General features: G+C 42.9%; 1 protein-coding gene across 9 annotated transcripts in view; it reads right to left on the minus strand.

The window, feature by feature from the left end:
- SPICE1 (spindle and centriole associated protein 1) overlaps nucleotides 1-20079 on the minus strand; it is a 57493-nt gene that overhangs the window by 19640 nt on the left and 17774 nt on the right. For 3 of the 9 annotated variants that reach the window (XM_073310001.1, XM_073309992.1, XM_073309983.1), the window contains exons 9-16: nucleotides 19712-19977; nucleotides 13868-13999; nucleotides 12900-13035; nucleotides 9751-9975; nucleotides 7840-8306; nucleotides 6819-6990; nucleotides 5666-5768; nucleotides 4784-4871 (exon numbers count right to left, since the gene is read on the minus strand). In XM_073310001.1, the coding sequence (XP_073166102.1) occupies nucleotides 4784-4871; nucleotides 5666-5768; nucleotides 6819-6990; nucleotides 7840-8306; nucleotides 9751-9975; nucleotides 12900-13035; nucleotides 13868-13999; nucleotides 19712-19977 (1589 nt within the window). Of the gene's footprint in view, nucleotides 1-1401; nucleotides 3403-4783; nucleotides 4872-5665; nucleotides 5769-6818; nucleotides 6991-7839; nucleotides 8307-9750; nucleotides 9976-12899; nucleotides 13036-13867; nucleotides 14000-19711; nucleotides 19978-20079 lie in introns of those variants that run through there. The other 6 variants (XM_073310029.1, XM_073310019.1, XM_073310008.1 and 3 more) reach the window with 4 other exon arrangements.

Raw genomic sequence — 20079 nt, forward strand, 5'->3', positions numbered from 1 at the left:
AGCTTCCTGCAGCTGGGGGAGATTATGGGGGGTGGATCTGACATCCCCAGCCACTCCTTGCAGAGGAAGAGGAAGTCCCATCCTCTTCTGCCTCCAGCCCAGCTTTTACTAGCAGCTAATCTCAGCTCAGGGTAGGAGCCACTGGCTGGGGTGTTCCCAGCCCCGCAGTGATTTGCCTCTCTGCTGGCTGCCTGAAATGATGTACCTGCGCAGCTAGGGAGTGGTGCATGACTGCTCTTGCAGCTTCCCTGTCAGAAAGTCATTTTTCTGCAGGGAAGCAAAGAAATCTGCAGGGGATATGAATTCTGCGCACACGCAGTGGCACACAATTCCCCCAGGAGTATCCCCATCCATTGGCATATGAGGGCACTGAACTCTCTGCACAGTGACAGCATTACACTGTTATGAGGGGTTCCAGCAGTTGAGCAAACAATTCTCCTAAATCACAGTTGCAGCCAGTTTTCAGACCAGATGAGCGGTGTTGAGTACCTCAGGCTACGCTGTGGTGTCAGACAGAAAAAAAAAAAAAGAGACATCCCAAGGCAGTTGCAAGGGACATGACCAACTCTGAGACAAACACAGGGGCATTTAGTAAATTGCTGACTTTTGAGAGCACATGTGGCCCTCCTGAGATCACTGGAAGTTTTGCCACTGATTTCAGTGGGAACAGGATTTCACCCCAGAAATCTTCCTGTTTGGACTTTAAGACCCAAGAGCTTTTTTAGACCTACTGTGAGCAGGGTTAGATGACCTGGGTAGGTAAGAAACTGGGCCAACAGATTAGCAAGAGGATCATTCACCCCACCCTAATAGATACGCTGGAACATTTGTAATGAGTGAATTGGTTTGGAACAATTCAGCAATAATAGAGCTATCATGGATGTGCATGGATATGCAGCCCATCTACAACTGATCCCCACTGTGCATCAGCCTGGATGGATTTTCCAACAGTCTTAACTTTGTCATTTAACAGCTAGCTTTAATGAAGTTTAACAAAGTGCAAGGCCTAAGGGCTTGATTCAGCACCCATTGATATAGTCAACAGTAAAGGTCTCCTGTAGATTACAATGGACATTTGATCAGTACATACCAAATCCCACGTTTAGAGAGTCTATTGTTTCTATGGAATATCTCCCTCCCCCCAAAAATGTACCCAGCAACAATTAAAAAAAGGGAAAAACACATTTCTCCATTCTCTTAAAACTCAAACAGTTAAAGGATTTTGCTTGTACTGTGCACTCAGGCAGGATTTTTTGTGTGGAGACACCAAGCATGGAAAACTTCAGCCCCAAGAAGTTAAAAAAAAGTCTGAAAACTGGGGCTTATCACAGAAACTATTTTTCATTCTTTACTATAGAGGTTGCTACAGTTACATAACAAAATGAAGAGCTATGCACATCCTCTGATTATTGGATTTTATTTACAGTTTATCATTAAAATTAAAAATTGATACATAAAATATCAAATAAAGCTGTACAAGATCACAGCCCCTGGATTATACATCCTCACAGGACCCAAAATAATTTAACATAGCTGCACCAGCACTTGGGTATAGTACTCCATGTAGTTCATTACTGTATCAGAGACCAAGGGCCTGGAGGTAATAGTTACAACCTGAATTAGACATTTTAAAATTTACCATAAATGTCTTCCTAAAACAAGGAATCTTCAAGTCTGGAAGTCATAACTGATGGGTTAGCCATGCTCCAAGACCAGAGGCAGCTAATGCTCTCAGATTTTTTTGAGCTGATCCCTCTATAAAACACATTGCAGCCCTAGTTGAGAAGTGTTCGTAGCTTTTAAATCCTAGAAACATTCAAAACGTGTATAAGGAGGGAAATGCCAGAACAGAGGATTCCCTGTTAGGAGGGGAGATTTATAGTATTTTTAAATAGTCTATTCCCTATATACAGCAAATCCTCTATTTTTACATCATACCAGATGGGCGTAGCAATCAGTCCACCTAGAACAGAGGAAGGATGAGCAGAATTAAGAGCAGAGGATCGTCTCATAAAATACTCTAATTCTTTCCATCTTAAGAAATTGAAATGGATCTATGGAACATGCTGAGACCTGAAGGGCTTATACCTGTCTTATAATATAGTTCTATATTGAATAGATGTTTGAAAATATACAAAGATGTGACATGCTAGCTTACGACACAAAGCACCAGATTTTAGGACTTTGTCCTGACTAAACAGCATTTAATTGCCTGGCCCACCTAGGAGATGGAAAATAAGGTACTAGAAATGAAAAAGTTAGAGGGTGACAAAGAGATGAATTATGGAGCAATCCAGTCGCTCACCTGGATGCCCTAAAGTATTAAGAAATTTCTCACATTGAGGAAGGAGCACCTAATTACCACAACATGGGGGGGGGGGGGCAGGTAAAGGAGAGAAACTAAACCAGAAAGGATCCATTTATATTAACTTAGGGAAAACAGAATGTATGCCATCTGATCAGACCCTATATTGTAAGTCAGTGGCAGCCTTTGGTCATTAATCAATCAAAAACCATATAAAATGGTGAGGGTTATAGCAGAATCTGGAAAAAGGAAGGTATTCTTTCCTTTAAACATATCCCCACATATAAAGGAAAATCCTGCTCAGCCCCAGAGCTCAGAACAGGGCTGCACAAAAGAGCTGCTCACTGTGGCACAGAAGCAGTAAGACTGGAGTTGTGATGTGAGGCTGGGGGATAGTTTGGAAGCCAAAAGTCAAAACAGTAGCTGCCTCTGTGGTGTTGTGGTCATGACTTTCAGACAAGAGGATTCTCTTTGTACAAGAAGATAGCTTCCATAAACCAGTCACCACACTCGAAGCATAAGGAACTGGTTTATTTCTGAGGCAAGTCCTTCAGAGTGACTCCACAAATTGATTCACCAATGGTATTCCAAACTGTTCCGTAACACACACAGCTCTTGTCAACTGGATTGTCCTATTTATTTCCTTATCTTGTGCTGACATGTATCTGAGCTGGTGCATGAAAAAATGGTTTCTTCTCCAGAAGCCACTTTCTTCAGCATGTCTAATGTTGGCGGATGCATTATTGAGGTATAGAAATGGGCTAAAATCAGCCTCAATTTAGGTCCTCTTCATCCAATAGGGACTGGACTGTTACATTCCATTCCCACCTTTTGTGTCCCACTCTCCAGGCTATAATTGCAAATGCATTAATCTGAAGGAGAGCATAAACATAATAAGCTTATGGACCTCTGTATACTAGTGGCACTGACAAGTAGGCACTTTGAGAGTTAAAATTCACGTTTTGGGGAGAGGGACTACAGAAACCTACCGGTGGGTCACAAAAAAATAAATATAAAATAGAGTCTATGCGATTCAGCTTCAGTTACATGATATGCATTGATAGTGCAAACCAGCCTTCCTCTCTTTGCCTCTCCACCTGTGGGACAGAGGGGTAGGAAGAGGAACTGAAGTGAGATTCGTACAGTCCTTTCACTCCCACAAGCTTACCAGTTATTACCAGCTTCTACAGATCCTCTAGCTTCCCACTATATGACTACTACTATGATAACTTCTCTTTCTGCTATCAGCACTATGACATCTCCCAAAAATACAAATGCTGATCAGACAATGGCCCAGCAGATAGTGTTACTCTAGAGTGTTCCTTTTCTTCCTGTTAAAGGAGGAAGCTTTGAAGGAAATCTCACCCTCAGCAGGATGCTGGAAATCTAGATTGACCATTTTTCTTTAAGTTTGGAAAAAAATTTAACATTCGTTAAATGAGAGTTACTGACAGCACGAGACTAATGCCATGGACAGGCCAAGTAGGTTCTGTGCAAGCTTGCCAGCCTCCCAACCCCGCCTATGGCTCTTACAAATGTATCTCAATCTTTACTTGAAACCCTGTTTGCTTTTTCAGTCAATGGTTGTTTCTAGTCAGACTAAAAAGAAAAGGAGTACTTGTGGCACCTTAGAGACTAACAAATTTATTAGAGCATAAGCTTTTGTGAGCTACAGCTCACTTCACATCGGATGCATCCGATGAAGTGAGCTGTAGCTCACGAAAGCTTATGCTCTAATAAATTTGTTAGTCTCTAAGGTGCCACAAGTACTCCTTTTCTTTTTATGGATACAGACTAACACGGCTGCTAATCTGAAATCTAGTCAGACTGTCATAGGTACCAAATTCTGTGGTGGTTGGATAATGTGCACAAATGTCCACTGGGAGAATACAGTCCTAGCATTACAGGAGAACCTCAGAGTTACGAACATGTCAGGAATGGAGGATGTTTGTAACTCTGAACAAGCTATGGTCGTTCTTTCAAAAGTTTACAGCTGAACATTGACTAATACAGCTTTGAAACTTTACTAAAAAAAAATAAAGGGAAAGCAGCATTTTTCTTCTGCACAGTAGTTTACATTTAAAACAGTACTGTACTTGCTTTTCTTTGTTTCCGCTGCTGCCTGATTGCGTACTTCCAGTTCCAAATGAGGTGTGTGGTTGACTGGTCAGTTCATAACTCTGAGGTTCTACTGTACTTCATTTGTATCTTGTATGCTTTAACGCAAGCCTCTAGAGGCAAGTGACTAGTTACATTAACACACTGCAAAAGTGTCCCCTGCATGCTGCCCCGATTCGGATTTCTGTTCTTAATCAGAGTAGCTTTTTACCTCAGTTGATTTACTCTGGACTGAACTGGTATAAACAGAGCAGAATCCACCCCAGTATGTGTCTAGAATCCTCAATACATATGTAGAACACAGCAGTGAAAGCCCATAGCTGAAGAGAATGCTAACATGCAGCCTTATTTAAGTCTTACCTTTGTCCTCTGATTGACAGGTGTCAATTTCATACTTCCCGAAGTGGTACTTAATGGAGAACAAGTCTTGCTAGAGGCACCCGTAGATCTATACGCATGTGAGGTGAGGTGGAAAAGAGAAGGAGGAAGCGAACACTAATACAAGATCAGAGACATGTGTCTGGTATCTACATCAACAGCCTCCAACAAACCACTTAAATCTTTGTCACAAGCAGCACTGTTATGCCAACTGCAAGTATTGAAAAGTTACTGAAATGGAAACATCCTCCTTTGTTATAATGAGGGGGGAAATCTTCATCTCTAACCCAAACAACTAAATTCCAGGGTTTTTTGTTTTTAAAGTATTACCCAATTTCGTTGTCACAAGAGTTTCACTGCCCACTCTTACACCACACTGCCTGCTTGCCATATTAATTCCTCGGGGTTGGTCTACACTACAGAGCTAGGCTGTGAAAAATTTCATGCCCTGTGCAATGTATTAAGTTAAACTAAGCCCCAGTGCAGGCACTACGAGGTCAATGGAAGATTTTTTCCATTGACGTAGCTACCACCTCTTGCAGAGGTGGATTTCCTACAGTGACAGAAGAACCCCTTCAGTCGCTATAGTAGGTAAGAGTTAACAAGCTACACCTGCCACAAAGAGTCAGCAGGGATCAGTCAGTCAATCTCCCAAGAGGATTCCAACACTTGCTAACAGGGTGAGCTCAACAGAAGACACTTGCTACCCTGTTACAGTCCATTTCCCATCTCTACAGATTAAACTGTAATGAAACCATAGAATGCCAATCATACCTGGGAGAATATGGTAATTTAACACAGTAGGAAAAACTCTCCCACCATTTGTTTGTCACCCACTCAAACAATCTAATTAGTTGGTTTTACCTTCTTACACTGGCCCCACTCACAGGGGAAGGAGTATCTCCTTTGGAGTGGTCCATAGTTTCTGCCACTGGAACAGACACCTCAATTGTCCTCTTTTCATTTTCTAGAGAGTAAGGGAATATTGCTCAATTCTGGTGAAGGTGCAGTAACCCCTCCATGCATGAATTATTTAGTATCTTTCATTTCTGTCTGTTTTATGTTTTTACTTCTCCATTTTCTTAGTTTACTATTTGTATTAATATTGCAATGGCACTGATAGACTAATCAGGGATCAGGATCCCATTGTGCTAGGCACTGTTCCCCCCCCACACACACCCTTTGAGTTCTAGCCTTTATGGTTTTTCAGTGGTTTGTTACCTAATGGCCTTTTCCCCTTCCTCAGTTTGCTTGCCATTTCACTTCAAGAAAGGATTAAGTTGTCCTAAGTCTACAGGACAGTTTAAAAAAAAAAAAAAAAGCATGGTAGCTAATCCATGGAGCTTGAACTAGCAGGGAAGAATAAATTCTGCACTGACTATTCTCTAGTGTGCCATACAGTTTAATCATCTCAGAGGATCCTGCAGGTCCTCAGCAAGGAACCAGACCTAAGGGGAGAGACATCTCAAAAGGCAGATAGCCCTGGGACACGACTAAGAATCAGATGACCAAATTACTGAGTGGGATTTTTAATGAGAAATTTGAAATAAAATATGGGACTTTTCACTCAGAGAAGCTCTGCAAAAAGGAGGCCTCGTCAAGCTGCTTCCCACTGTGGAAGCAGAACGAGGGGAGGGGAGGCATTCCCTTGCTGCCCATGACTGACAAGTCTAGTTCTGCGCCCAAACTGTAAGCAGGCTAACAAACTCATTGTAGTGGCTCTATGGACATTAGCATGATGAAGAGTGAATACAGCAGGCAATGACACAACTGCAGCAATTAATTACAAATAAAAGTAACTTTAGGAAAATGTTAGCTGATGTATTTTTACCTGTCTTAATGAAATTTAGTTGCTGTAAACAAGGAGAGCCTACACCACATGACCAGGCAGCTTTCAGTGGATTGTCAGCAAGTGCACTGTTGACCACACTGTTTGGGAATTGCTGATTTAGTCAACTGAAGGTAGTAGGTACAAAGGTAAATACCTTACTGTAGAGAAAAAAAAGGAACTACATACCAGTCCAATTTATGGGGGGAGGTAAAATAGGCGATACTGGTGGAGAGATAGGGTTGACAGTGGCCAATTTTTGCTGGTCTATCAGCTGTAGCAGTTTACCACGGGCTTCTGCACTTTGGCGGTTCAGCTCTGTTATTCGTTCCTCCAAGCTCTTTGATACTTCTGGCAAAGTCTAACACAAATCATTACAAACAAAATAAATTTGGAAGTTTCAAACTTATATAAATGAGAGAGAGAGAGAGAGAGAGAGAGAAACCACACACACAGAGTACAAACTGAGGGTAATATGACCATTCTGATGTACTACAGTTCTATACCCGCTTCATACAGCTGTAAATAACTAGACACTGTGTAAGACAATGGAGAATTAAGCCCTTAGGCTACAGTTACACAAGGAAAATTAGGACCCCTAGTTCACCAGCAATGCAGCTCCACTGATGGTAACACGAGTCAAGGCTGTAGTGGAGGCAGGCTTCAGGTGTGTGTGTTCTCTATTGCTACTCAAAGCAGTGGCCTGTCTACACTAACCAGCAGTGCAGCTCAGTTCCAGGTCCCAATTTTCCTAGTGTAAACAAAGGCTTCTCTTTCCCACAGACATTAAGGCTAAGCCAATCTGGCTTACATGCAACAAGAGAGTAAGGCTTTTTAAGTCTGCCATGCATCCTTCACTCGCCAGCACGCAGACAGCATTGACTTCCACCTTCCAAAAGGCTGCTTGCATTGTTATCATGGCCTCACATGAGGAACTGCAGTTGCAATCTCCAGTTAAAGGAAAATTGGAAGATGAGGGAGTCAAGCTAGCTCAAAGACAGGATGAGGTTTTAAAAAAAAAAAAGAGAGAGAGAGAGAGACCTCCCCACACACAAACAAGTTCTTTTACTCGCCCCCTTACAGTGCCAGAGAGAGAGACCCAAACCTGATACCCCAAAAAAAAAAAAAAAAAAAAAAATCAATACTTTGTGGGAAATGGAGATGGGGGGATGAAGGACAACCCAATCTTTACCTTCTCTTACGTTCTTACCTGTCCCTGCATGGCTGATCCTAAACTAGTGTTCATATTTTGCATTGTAATTGGCTGATGGAGGCCATCCCCTGCCTCTTGAGAGCGATCTCTGAATTTGCTCAGCTGAGCTTTGATAACAGAGTTCTGCAGTGTCAGCTCAGCTATCTGTCCTAACAGATCATTGCTTTGAGTGTGCTCCTCAGGTGCACTGGGCTTCTGCTCCTCCCCAGAGCCAGCAATGGCCCATCTGTCCATTGGGGACAAGGTGCTTCTCCCTTGCTGACCATCTGACAGTAAAGAACTCTCCAAGTCTTTGTGTATGGGAGGAATTCGCCACCTCTGGGTGAGGAGACGATTCTCTTCATTTGTGTTCTGAGTTCCTGCAGAGGAAGGTGAGCGCTTTTGCCAGTTTGGCTCTCTCTCAGTGGTTTCCATAGATGGAGAGATGTGGGATGCAGGATATGTTTGAACTGTCTTCTTCAATGCTACAGACAAAGAGTAAAGGAACAGTAAACAAGCGGTCTTCAACATGGGGAGTGACTGTGCAGTACTAACCTAATGGAGCTAAGTCACAGAGAAGGGCTTGAACTGTAACACTCAACCAAGGATGGGGACGTGGATAGTTTTCTATTCAGGGTACATCATTGGCTCATGTTCCCCAAAAGAGGTCACTGCAAGTATTTTAACAATTACAATAGAACCGCAGAGTTACAAGCACCAGAGTTATGAACTGACCGGTAGAACCAGAAGTACGCAATCAGGCAGCAGCAGAGACAATCCCCTGCCCCCCAAACAACAAAAAACAAATACAGTACAGTACTGTGTTAAATGTAAGCTATTAAAAATGAAGGGAAAGTTTAAAAAAAGATTTGACAAGATAAGGAAATTGTTTCTGTGCTTGTTTTTTAAATTAAGATGGTTAAAAGCAGCATTTTTCTTCTGCATTTCAAAGCTGTATTAAGTCAATGTTCAGTAGTAAACTTTTGAAAGAACCACCATAATAGTTTGTTCAGAGTTATGAACAACTTCCATTTCTGAGACATTTGTAACTCTGAGGTTCTACTGTACTTGGATTTAAAGCTAGCAGAGGGGAATGGGCTGAAGAGCCAAGGAAGAGAGGAGCTGAACTTTTCAGTTTGCAATATCAGTTGGAAACTTTGAAATAAACATTTATTTTGTGGCTGAGTAAGTCCTCCATTTTATAAAGATTGATCGCTAGTTATTTTCTGCTTTGTTACAGCCCAGAATCAACATCAGAGGAAATATGCAAAATGCTGAAAATAGCGCATGTGAGTTACCCGCTGCTAAGCCAGCGCAGTTTGTCTTTTCCCAAATTACAGCATTTGAGTACAGAGCGACTTCTCTCAGAATTTGGAAGTAAATCTGTAGTTTAGGAGTTAACGTTTTTTAAAACAGGTTTAAGAAATTTAACATCTAATGACAGACCATTTATCACCCCTAATAACAATATAGTGCAAACTCTTCAGACTTCCGATATGGTTAAAAACTTACTGAAACCTTGTACATAGGGCTACATTTAAAAATTATTTTTGGAGGATTAATAGTCATTTTATTTCTGTCATGCTTTGTAACTGAAAGTTTACTCGTCAGCAGGGGCTGCAGAAATTGAGAGTCAGCAGTCGACAGAAAGACAAGCAAACAGGAGAGGGCAGAAACAGCTCCAGCTGCAGAGGCAAGAGACCTGGTTTCTGATGCCAGGCAGCTTCTAATGGTGCCAGGCACCTAGTTGCCCCAACTGAACTTGCATAGAAGGGCTGCCTCCAAAAAAAACAAGTGGGCAAGGCCAAATCCTGGTGGAAGTTCATTCAACAAAGAATTACTATTTGAAAGAGGGAGCACAATATATTTGACACCATATGTGAAGGATAATGATCTCATTCTGTCCAAAGACACAGATCACCATCTCACCATTCTGAAAAGGAGGGAATTCCTGGATACTCTTCTGTCTAGGTGGAGATAACAATACAGCTGGCTGGAACACATGAGCTGGCAAACTGCTGCCTGCCACTACAGCATCTGGGGGACTTGACCACTGATGAAGTTTCACAGGCAGCTCCTCCTGTGAGGATACAAGTGTGTTTTCCCTTCTGAAAAGATTGGTCCTGGGCACAGTAGAGTATAATACAGGCTTCTCTGAAGACGACAGACAAGGCAAGAATTGGGGGCATTAGAAACAAAATATTTTAGTACATGAGCAATAGAAAAATAAATTCCTATCAAGATAGGTCCTGCATTCAGACAACCGAAAACATGGTGGAGGGGGGGAGAGGAGAAGAGGGGGAATTTACCTAATAGTATTTTACCTTTGATGAAGAGCACACTCTGAAAGGATACAAAACCTTAATATACCCAACGTAACCTTCTTTCTGTATTTCTGAAATTGCTTTCCATCTCCAAGATGGAAATTAAACTTCAGTGATCAGATTGTAGAACACCCCATAAGAGACTGTCACCAAGCATGCGACTCGTCAGTTGTTCAGAATGCACACGAATATGCATTTGACGCTTCATTGTAAAGTGGGCTGGTTGACAGAAATTTAGCTGTTACCACTCTATTTCCAATCATTCTGTGTCGTATACCCTCCTTTTAAATCCACTCTCTAACTAGCATGCACACAGCCATCTAAACCAGGGCTACCATTCTCATCTAACTGCTTGCCTATGACTGGTTTGTGTACACGTCGCCATCTGCTTTGGACATGCCAGGGAAGCACAAAATGAAAAACATGACTGCATTGTTACAGTTGGTTGTGAGATCATACTTAGTTGGAGTACACGCACACACACACCCCCACTCCCCTTAGCCCCCATTTGTGTGACCTTATATCTGGATTTCCCCTTAACAGCTTTGTTCAGGGCATTAATGCCTGAAAGGGAAAACCGTAGGAGGGATAAAGCAGGACATGGCTGATCACAGAACTGAATGGCTGCATAACAGCGCTCTTAAAGGTAAAGAGTCAAAAGGGAACTGGTCTGTCAGAGGCATTGCGTACAGTTTGTAGCAGATGTTACTAACTAATGTCAGATTATGGGGAATCTACTGCTCAGAATCACTGTTCCTCAGTAACCTTAACAAGGAATGAGAAAATCCTTCTTTATGTTTTCCCCAAGTAGAAGTATCCTTCCAGAGCTTCTTTCCTATGTGTGGAGCCCTGTGTGGATACAAAATTTGTATCTGCATGCGATCTGTGATTCGCAAACATGGTCCACGGATATAAAATGGATATACACCGATTTGCAGGGCTTTACCCATGTGTCATTTGCCTTCTCAGCACCAGCTCCTCCAACTGACTCATATGAGGCAGTTGGCTTCCCTGATCATCAAATACCTGCTGAAGTAACTAATGAGTTAGCCTCCTCTACTACTGCATCAGTGTCTGAACCATCCAGAGAGGAGTCAGAAGGGAACAAGAACTCTCCTTCGTCAGGAGGTACAGAAAGAAACATGCTTTGAAGCTTTGACTCTTTTGAAAGAGTATTTTTGGAAGACATCCCAAAGAGGACAGAGCATTTGGAGGGATTACTTGTGTTCAAAGAAGGGGAGCTTTGCTCTGAAACCTCTGGAGTTACAGCAGGAGCAGCTATAAGGGCTCTTCCTGAACAGAATCCTCATAGAAAGAGTAAGGAATGGGCCATTAATTGTAATAGAAATGTTTGTGGTATAACCACATGTACAGCATAGGTCCATGGTTGGTTACATGACTGATCCTCACAGTCCAGATCGAGGCTTGGAGCTGCCAGTGAGGTGAAAGAGGGGATGTTAGAGAGCTTATTGCTTCATTCTCCCACTTCCCTGGTCCTTCTCGCATGAACAGAGAGCAACAATACCCGAAGTCCGAAGGTGCAAACAATTCAATGTTTATTGGGGTGAACTTCCAGCAAGCTTAAATCCAAGTTCCTTTTTCCTTATTTTCGAATCCCAACTTACTTCCTGTTTGCCCCTAATTTATATAGTAATATTCTTAGCTATACCTTAACCAATCATTCTACTGAAATTTAACTAACCAATCCTAACACACTGTAACATGATTAGCTAACCAATTATATCCCACCACCTTAATTAGTTTACACCCAGCAAAATTAATTATACAGCAGACAATCACAGAACCAGACAGAGACCATGCCAATAAACAATAGCAAAGTGGGAACTATAATGACAAAACAATACAGAAGTGAGGATTTCACAACTACATCTATAAAGACATAAGGGTTTCCCAGCTGTGTCTATTGATAAGTGAGTTCTTACCAGACAGAAAACTATCAACCTAAATTTCCTTTTACATCTTCTAGGCACTTCCCTTTCTCTGGAGGTGACAGGCATTATCAGGACAGGAGTGTATTCTTAACAGCTCAATAGCACCTCCTTTCAATGTGACTAGTTTGGAATGGGAGGATGTGACCAGTTGCTTCCCAGCTTATGGCTGCCTCTGTTGCTTAGCCAAAGGCCTTAGCCTAAGAACAGGGCCTCAGACTGTCACAGTAAGAGAAGGACCTTACACTGGCAGACAGTGATTTTGATTCTTTCTTTTATACCTCTAATTAGCCAAGTGATAAGAATACACCTAAATTCTTAAAGTACAGGCCTTTGCAGACAGGCCTGAATATCTATATCTTAACAGGGGACCAACCAGAACTGTATAGAAGAGAATATTAAATAAACAAACGAGGACAAGATGCCTGTAAAATCCAAAGGTTAGCAGCCGTGTCTCAGGGCAGAGCGTATGAGATAAGAGCTGTTTACTGTGGCACAGAAGCAGACAACAGTTCCCAGGTTTATATGGGATGTACCTAAAAGACTCAAAGAGGATCCATCAATCAGCCTCGGACTAGATGATTGTGTATGACAATTTACTGCCAAGCATGATAGTTACTATCTGACATAGTCCCACTGAATTCAATGAGATTACAACAGGTGTCTGCTGGGTCAAGTTCTGGTTTGTGTCAATGATTTCTTGGCAACTATTCCATACTGTCATAGGAGTTGCTTGGAGCTGAGGGCGTTTTCCAAAGTGTCACCTAGGATTCTAAAGTTACTAATGTGCTGAAACGACACCTACCTTGACTGTTGACTGGAACTCCAAAATCTGTTGGACTTCGCCCTCTGTTAGGATCTGTTATAGGAAGGCTTTTGAATGTCTGAGTGAGTGAAATCAACTGTTCATCTGTTACCACCATATATTGCTGAAGCCTTTTCTAAGGGAGGGGAAAAAAAACCACATAAACAGAGATCTGTGTTCTAGGGACAAAAATTAGACAGATGTATTATTCCTCTGTTTCCCCACTTAGTGCCAAAGCTTTAATCTGACCCCAGTGAGGTGCCACAAAAAGGCATCTCTGCACTTGTCTCCCCTATTTCTCTCTCCTCTTTTTCCTTCCTGACTAGCCTCATCTTTTATTGATTATCCCCCGAATGCTCCCCATCCTCCTCTTCCTTCTCCAGGTTGCTTTCTCTTATGGCTGCAACTTCCATCCTAATTCACAACAGCTGCAGAGTGACACGGTGAAACTAATAAGACCTCAAGTCAGTTCCACTTCACTGCCCCTCTAGTATTAATATTGTGAAAGCAAAGAGGCAAAGTTTTAAGCATGTAGACTGCACAGTGGGTGTCCATTAAAGTAAGGCTAAGCTGTACTAAAAGCTTCTATTAAAGTTTAAAAGGATTTTCTCAAAAAATGTTTCTCATTACTCCTTTTAATGGATAGGAATTTGGAGCTTGTTGAAGCGAGGAGAATATACCACTACTTAGAATGAGGCACAGAGGGTTGGCATTACACTTCCACAAACCCCTCTATCACAACGCCCCCGCTATTACGTTCCTCGTCTCTTTAACTATCATATTTTCAATGCCGATTTGTAGCGCCGTCCCTTGCTGATAAAGTCCTTTGCCCCCTATGCTGCTCTGCCAATGCATGTCAACTCAGACACATCACTCTAGAGATAAAGAGCCTGCTTAAATCTTTCACTGCATTAGTTCCTGCCTTGGGCTTCATAGGGTGTCAAAGGAAAGGCTCAACATCTTTGTACCTGTATGGCAACATTTTCTTCTCTGACCAGAAGGATTTCAGTTGTCAGAGCATCAATCAGTGCTCTGTGTTCATTCAGCACCCCCTCAAGCTGCTGCCTCATCGCTGCTTCCTGACGCAGCTGTATCTCACTCTGGGGGGTGGGGGATGAAAAACACAATCAATCATCAATAGAGGTTCATGTTTACAAGAGGGAGTAACTCCAAACCTTGCTATCAAGTTAACATAGAAATACAGCTTTTGCTACCAGCTTTAAGGTGATGTCAGTGTTACCATTGCAATCCTGTTTTATTGCACATACAAACTGATACTCTGCTTGATTTGTGTTATTGTCCCTTTCCCACTCTCCCATGATGGCACAGGAGTAGGGAAGACCTTTCAAACTCCTATGCTTCTTTCTTCGCAGCCTTTACGAAAGAGACATAACCCGCTCTTGGTGAAGCACTCTCATTCTACTCAGACTTCAACTCCATACTATAGGATTACACACATAAGACAATGTAGTTAAGGGTGCTGGACAGTGCTCTGTGCTGCTCATGTGTGGCTTGATCTTCCTGGCCATTCTGGTGAAGAGAGGTCAGACCAATTGAAGGAGAAGGCATCTGTTCTCCAGTATTGTTTCTACCAGGGCTGGGAGCAGAAGAGATCAGATTTTTTCCCCCCTTGTTGGAGGCAAAACAGGTCTATTTAGAAAATGCCCTTTTAGAGGGACATTAAACAGAGGATATTGTTGTTCAGATCCCACTCCCCTGAGATCGACAGTTTGTAAATTGCTCTTATCCTTTAACATAAGATAATGCAATGGAGAGACATTTCCTCTCTGTCCAGGGAGAATTCTAGATGCTTCCTCTCACCGGCAATGAGGAGCTGAGAGTCCTGCCTTGCCTGCTGACGTAGACCACTGCCATCTTGTCGTCAGTGGTGGTCAAGAGAGGGGAGAGGTGTTTCAGGACTTTAGTGATGGCACTGATCTCCAGCCAGCTGATGCGCCTCCTGGATTCTGCTGAAGATCATTTGCCCAGCTATAAGTGTGACAGCATGAAGGCTGATACAGGGGTCAATGATCCTTGTCACTGCTGGATCTGAAAGAGGTTTTCCTTGAGTTTTGTATATTATGCTACCACTGTAGGGACACCAGCATTGATGACATGAGATACAGAGGACTACACGTGGAATCCTCACTGTGATTTCCCATGGAGAAAATGAGAGCCTGGAGAGGTCGTGTGTGGAGAAAGATCCACTGGACTGTGACTGTGCTAGACACATCAGATCAAGCAGATAGAGTGCTCCTCCAAGTGGTTATCTGTGAGTTATGAACAAGACGATCTACATCCTTTATTCTGAGGATGCACAATCGGGCCCCCAAATGCTGGAGATCCTGAGAAGTGTTGGGGAGCTCTTTTCCAGGTTAAAGACAAAAGCTGCACCTCTGCAGAGCTTGAATTACCCAACTGAGCATCTCAGATGGCTTCTGCTGGCACTCAGACTCAATGAGAATGTCACCTGTATAGTAGTAAATGTAAATCCTCTCCTCCCTCAGGGAGGTAATCAGGGCTATCAAAATCTTGGAGAAAAGCTGTGAGGCCAAAGAGGGGAACAAAAGGATGATCATGTATTGGAAATGATAATTGTCCAGAGTGAAGCACAGATACTGACAGGCAGATGTAAGAGGACATGCTGGTATATCTCCTTTAAGCCTATGGAACACAGGTAAACCACTTTCTGAATCTCTTAAAACTAGGAAGGATAGGTTTTCTAGCCTGACTTGGATGCACCAGACTGTTTGATTGGTTTAGGTATGGACAGAGCCAGGACTGAGCAGAACAATTCCATACTTTTGGGGAACTCAAACCAGTCTGAAATAAGAGCTCTGGGCCCTAGTGGTGTTGGGGGACAGGGTCAGTGACTGCAGCCAAAAATGTGCCTCTTAGTCTTATGTGCTTTGTTTATGGTGTGCCAGGAGAGGAAGGCTTTTGAAGTGGAGGTAGGGCATACACAGCACAAACCAGTATTGTGGTGTGTCAATGCTCTAATTTTTTTTTGTCCAATGGATCTTTGTAGGCAATAGCATTCACAGGATGAGTGGCTTTGTTTTTTATATATATATATATATATATATATATATATATGTAAAAGCAGTACGAAGATTTTAGAATTCACTTCAGGACATGACCAAATTTATTCCACTTTTCTTTAGGGATTTTATACAGTTTGGCATAGATCTCAGCAGTAGAGGGTCCCCCCCTTTTCACAGAGCTATTCTGCATTTATTGCCTCCTCCAGAGAGAGTTTAGTGTTCGAAATGCAGTGTCTCTTGCTTTTATATTTAGAGGGAACCTTAGCAAAGGCTTCAAGAGACCAGAGTTTCCCTTCCTGTATTACTTATTTTAAGGATAATGTACCAATATCCTATCAGAAGTTCTGGATTCTGAGTCTATATCTCCAGGACAGGAGCCAGAGGAGAATTCACTCTCCACAGAGGAAGAGGAAATAACCTCTCTGGAGGCTCCAAGACCTCTTGGAATGCTCTTTTTCTAGGATGTGTGGCCCATCCCTTGGCAACTCCTCGCTGGCTGAACGGGGAGGGAGGTTAGCTAGGTAAATAAGCCAGGGCTGCAGAGTCCTTCCAAGCATAACCCCCATAATAGCTTTAAGGAGAAGACAGTGGACTGTGATAGTCTCATACAGGCAGCATCTCAGTAAGGAACAAGGGTCTCTGGGTGCACAAGCACCACCACCAAGGGGACAGTCCCAAGGGTTACCAGTATCAAATATGGTATGGCTGTATTTGGCTTAGCCACTGCAAAAAGAGCAGGAGACAGCCCCACAAGTCACACAGCTCTGGCTGTATCCCTTTCAATCACGGTTTGACTGCATGGCCCACAGACCATATCTATGGGCTGGACATCACTCAACTCTCTCAAGACCTGAATGGAGACTCACTTCCAATGATGACAGTGACAGATTGTCAGGAATCAATTTCAGCCCAACTTCAGCCCTGCTTGGTCAACAATATTTTTCAACTAGGGTGAGGGACCAGCCTCTGCTGTTTGTGATGCAACCTCATCTGTGCCTCGGACACAGGGGTATAACCTACCCAAATCTTCGCAGTTCAGGCCTAGGTCCAGTGCTCCCAATGAGGGGAGCACAGCACAAGGAAGCAACACAACAGAAAGGAGGACTGTCATCCAAACGCAAGGGTCTAAAAAACCCTGTGCTCAGAGCAGAGCGGTTCACTGTGAAACAAGCAGCAGCTAGGTGCTGTGATGTAGTTCCCAGGCACTTGTGGAGGAACCAGGAAGGGATGGAGATCTTTAGCATATAACTAATTCCAAAGCCCACATACCTAAGACAGATAGACAAAAACCAACTGATTGTGAACAAAAACATTTAAACACCCAATATTCTGAATATACATTTAATTTTTATAGTTTTAGAAAGTGTTCTAAGTGGACTACATCTCTCATTGAAGTAAATGGGAGACCTCCTGCATTTCAGTTCAGTGAACTCCTGCCCGTTTATTAGAGAGAGCATAGTTTCTGAATTAATAATTTTACCTTTTTTAAATTGCACACAATCCTAACAAAACTATTACAGATATTGAGATTGCAAAGTAAATGACTTGGAAGTTAGGAAATGTCTAAGTTAAGGTAAAAAGAAAAGGACTACTTGTGGCACCTTAGAGACTAACCAATTTATTCCTCAGGAAGTCAGTGGTGTCTCGAAGGTAGCTGGGAGTGCTGGTAGCGTAGGGCCTGAGGAGGGGTGTGTGCCTGGAACCCCGACCTGGAATATTCTATCTACTACCCAAGATCCATAAACCTGGAAATCCTGGGCGCCCCATCATCTCAGGCATTGGCACCCTGACAGCAGGATTGTCTGGCTATGTAGACTCCCTCCTCAGGCCCTACGCTACCAGCACTCCCAGCTACCTTCGAGACACCACTGACTTCCTGAGGAAACTTCAATCCATCGGTGATCTTCCTGATAACACCATCCTGGCCACTATGGATGTAGAAGCCCTCTACACCAACATTCCACACAAAGATGGACTACAAGCCGTCAAGAACACTATCCCCGATAATGTCACGGCTAACCTGGTGGCTGAACTTTGTGACTTTGTCCTTACCCATAACTATTTCACATTTGGGGACAATGTATACCTTCAGATTAGCGGCACTGCTATGGGTACCCACATGGCCCCACAGTATGCCAACATTTTTATGGCTGATTTAGAACAACGCTTCCTCAGCTCTCGTCCCCTAAAGCCCCTACTCTACTTGCGCTATATTGATGACATCTTCATCATCTGGACCCATGGAAAAGAAGCCCTTGAGGAATTCCACCATGATTTCAACAATTTCCATCCCACCACCACCCTCAGCCTGGTCCAGTCCACACAAGAGATCCACTTCCTGGACACTACAGTGCTAATAAACAATAGTCACATAAACACCACCCTATACCGGAAACCTACTGACCGCTATTCCTACCTGCATGCCTCCAGCTTTCACCCTGACCACACCACACGATCCATCGTCTACAGCCAAGCTCTGCGATACAACCGCATTTGCTCCAACCCCTCAGACAGAGACAAACACCTACAAGATCTCTGTCAAGCTTTCTTACAACTACAATACCCACCTGCAGAAGTAAAGAAACAGATTGATAGAGCCAGAAGAGTTTCCAGAAGTTACCTACTACAGGACAGGCCTAACAAAGAAAATAACAGAACGCCACTAGCTGTCACCTTCAGCCCCCAACTAAAACCCCTCCAACGCATTATTAAGGATCTACAACCTATCCTAAAGGATGACCCAACACTCTCACAAATCTTGGGAGACAGGCCAGTCCTTGCCTACAGACAGCCCCGCAACCTGAAGCAAATACTCACCAACAACCACATACCACACAACAGAACCACTAACCCAGGAACTTATCCTTGCAACAAAGCCCGTTGCCAATTGTGCCCACATATCTATTCAGGGGACACCATCACAGGGCCTAATAACATCAGCCACACTATCAGAGGCTCGTTCACCTGCACATCCACCGATGTGATATATGCCATCATGTGCCAGCAATGCCCCTCTGCCATGTACATTGGTCAAACTGGACAGTCTCTACGTAAAAGAATAAATGGACACAAATCAGATGTCAAGAATTATAACATTCATAAACCAGTCGGAGAACACGTCAATCTCTCTGATCACGCAATCACAGACATGAAGGTCACTATCTTAAAACAAAAAAACTTCAAATCCAGACTCCAGCGAGAAACTGCTGAATTGGAATTCATTTGCAAATTGGATACTATTAATTTAGGCTTAAATAGAGACTGGGAGTGGCTAAGTCATTATGCAAGGCAGCCTATTTCCTCTTGTTTTTTCCTACCCCTTCCCCCCCAGATGTTCTGGTTAAACTTGGAGAGTGGTCAGTTTGGATGGGCTATCACCAGCAGGAGAGTGAATTTGTGTGGGGGGGGTGGAGGGTGAGAAAACCTGGATTTGTGCTGGAAATGGCCCAGCCTGATGATCACTTTAGATAAGCTATTACCAGCAGGACAGTGGGGTGGGAGGAGGTATTGTTTCATATTCTCTGTGTATATATAAAGTCTGCTGCAGTTTCCACGGTATGCATCTGATGAAGTGAGCTGTAGCTCACGAAAGCTCATGCTCAAATAAATTGGTTAGTCTGTAAGGTGCCACAAGTACTCCTTTTCTTTTTGCGAATACAGACTAACACGGCTGTTACTCTGAAACCTAAGTTAAGGTAGTAAATTAATCTATAATCTTTGTGCTTATTCATTCTAGCTACAGGAGCAGTTCACATAACATCTACTCACCTCCTTGAGGTAGCGCATCAGACGACAGAGTGTGTTCACCAGTGACATGGTGAACCCTGTGAGGCCATGACCGTTTTGCATTCTCTGTACTTCACGGCCTGTCCATCGCTCATATTCCTCCATTTCATGCTCCACTTCATGTATCATGTGATTCAGGACATCCAAGCTAGATTTATTGCCACTTGGGAGTTCGAAGGAAACTGCATTAGCAAGAGAATCATTTCTTCTCTGTTTGGAAGCCATCTGTGCAGTTTGATTTCTTTTCACTGAAAGAGAGACAGAGACATAAAAAAATACTTTAAATTCCAACTGTGAGTTTAACAATGTTTGTGATTCCAATAAAAAAAACAGACTAATTTTTGTTGAAA

The sequence above is a fragment of the Lepidochelys kempii genome, chromosome 1, assembly GCF_965140265.1.
Source record: "Lepidochelys kempii isolate rLepKem1 chromosome 1, rLepKem1.hap2, whole genome shotgun sequence".
In the NCBI taxonomy this organism is placed as follows: domain Eukaryota; kingdom Metazoa; phylum Chordata; order Testudines; family Cheloniidae; genus Lepidochelys; species Lepidochelys kempii.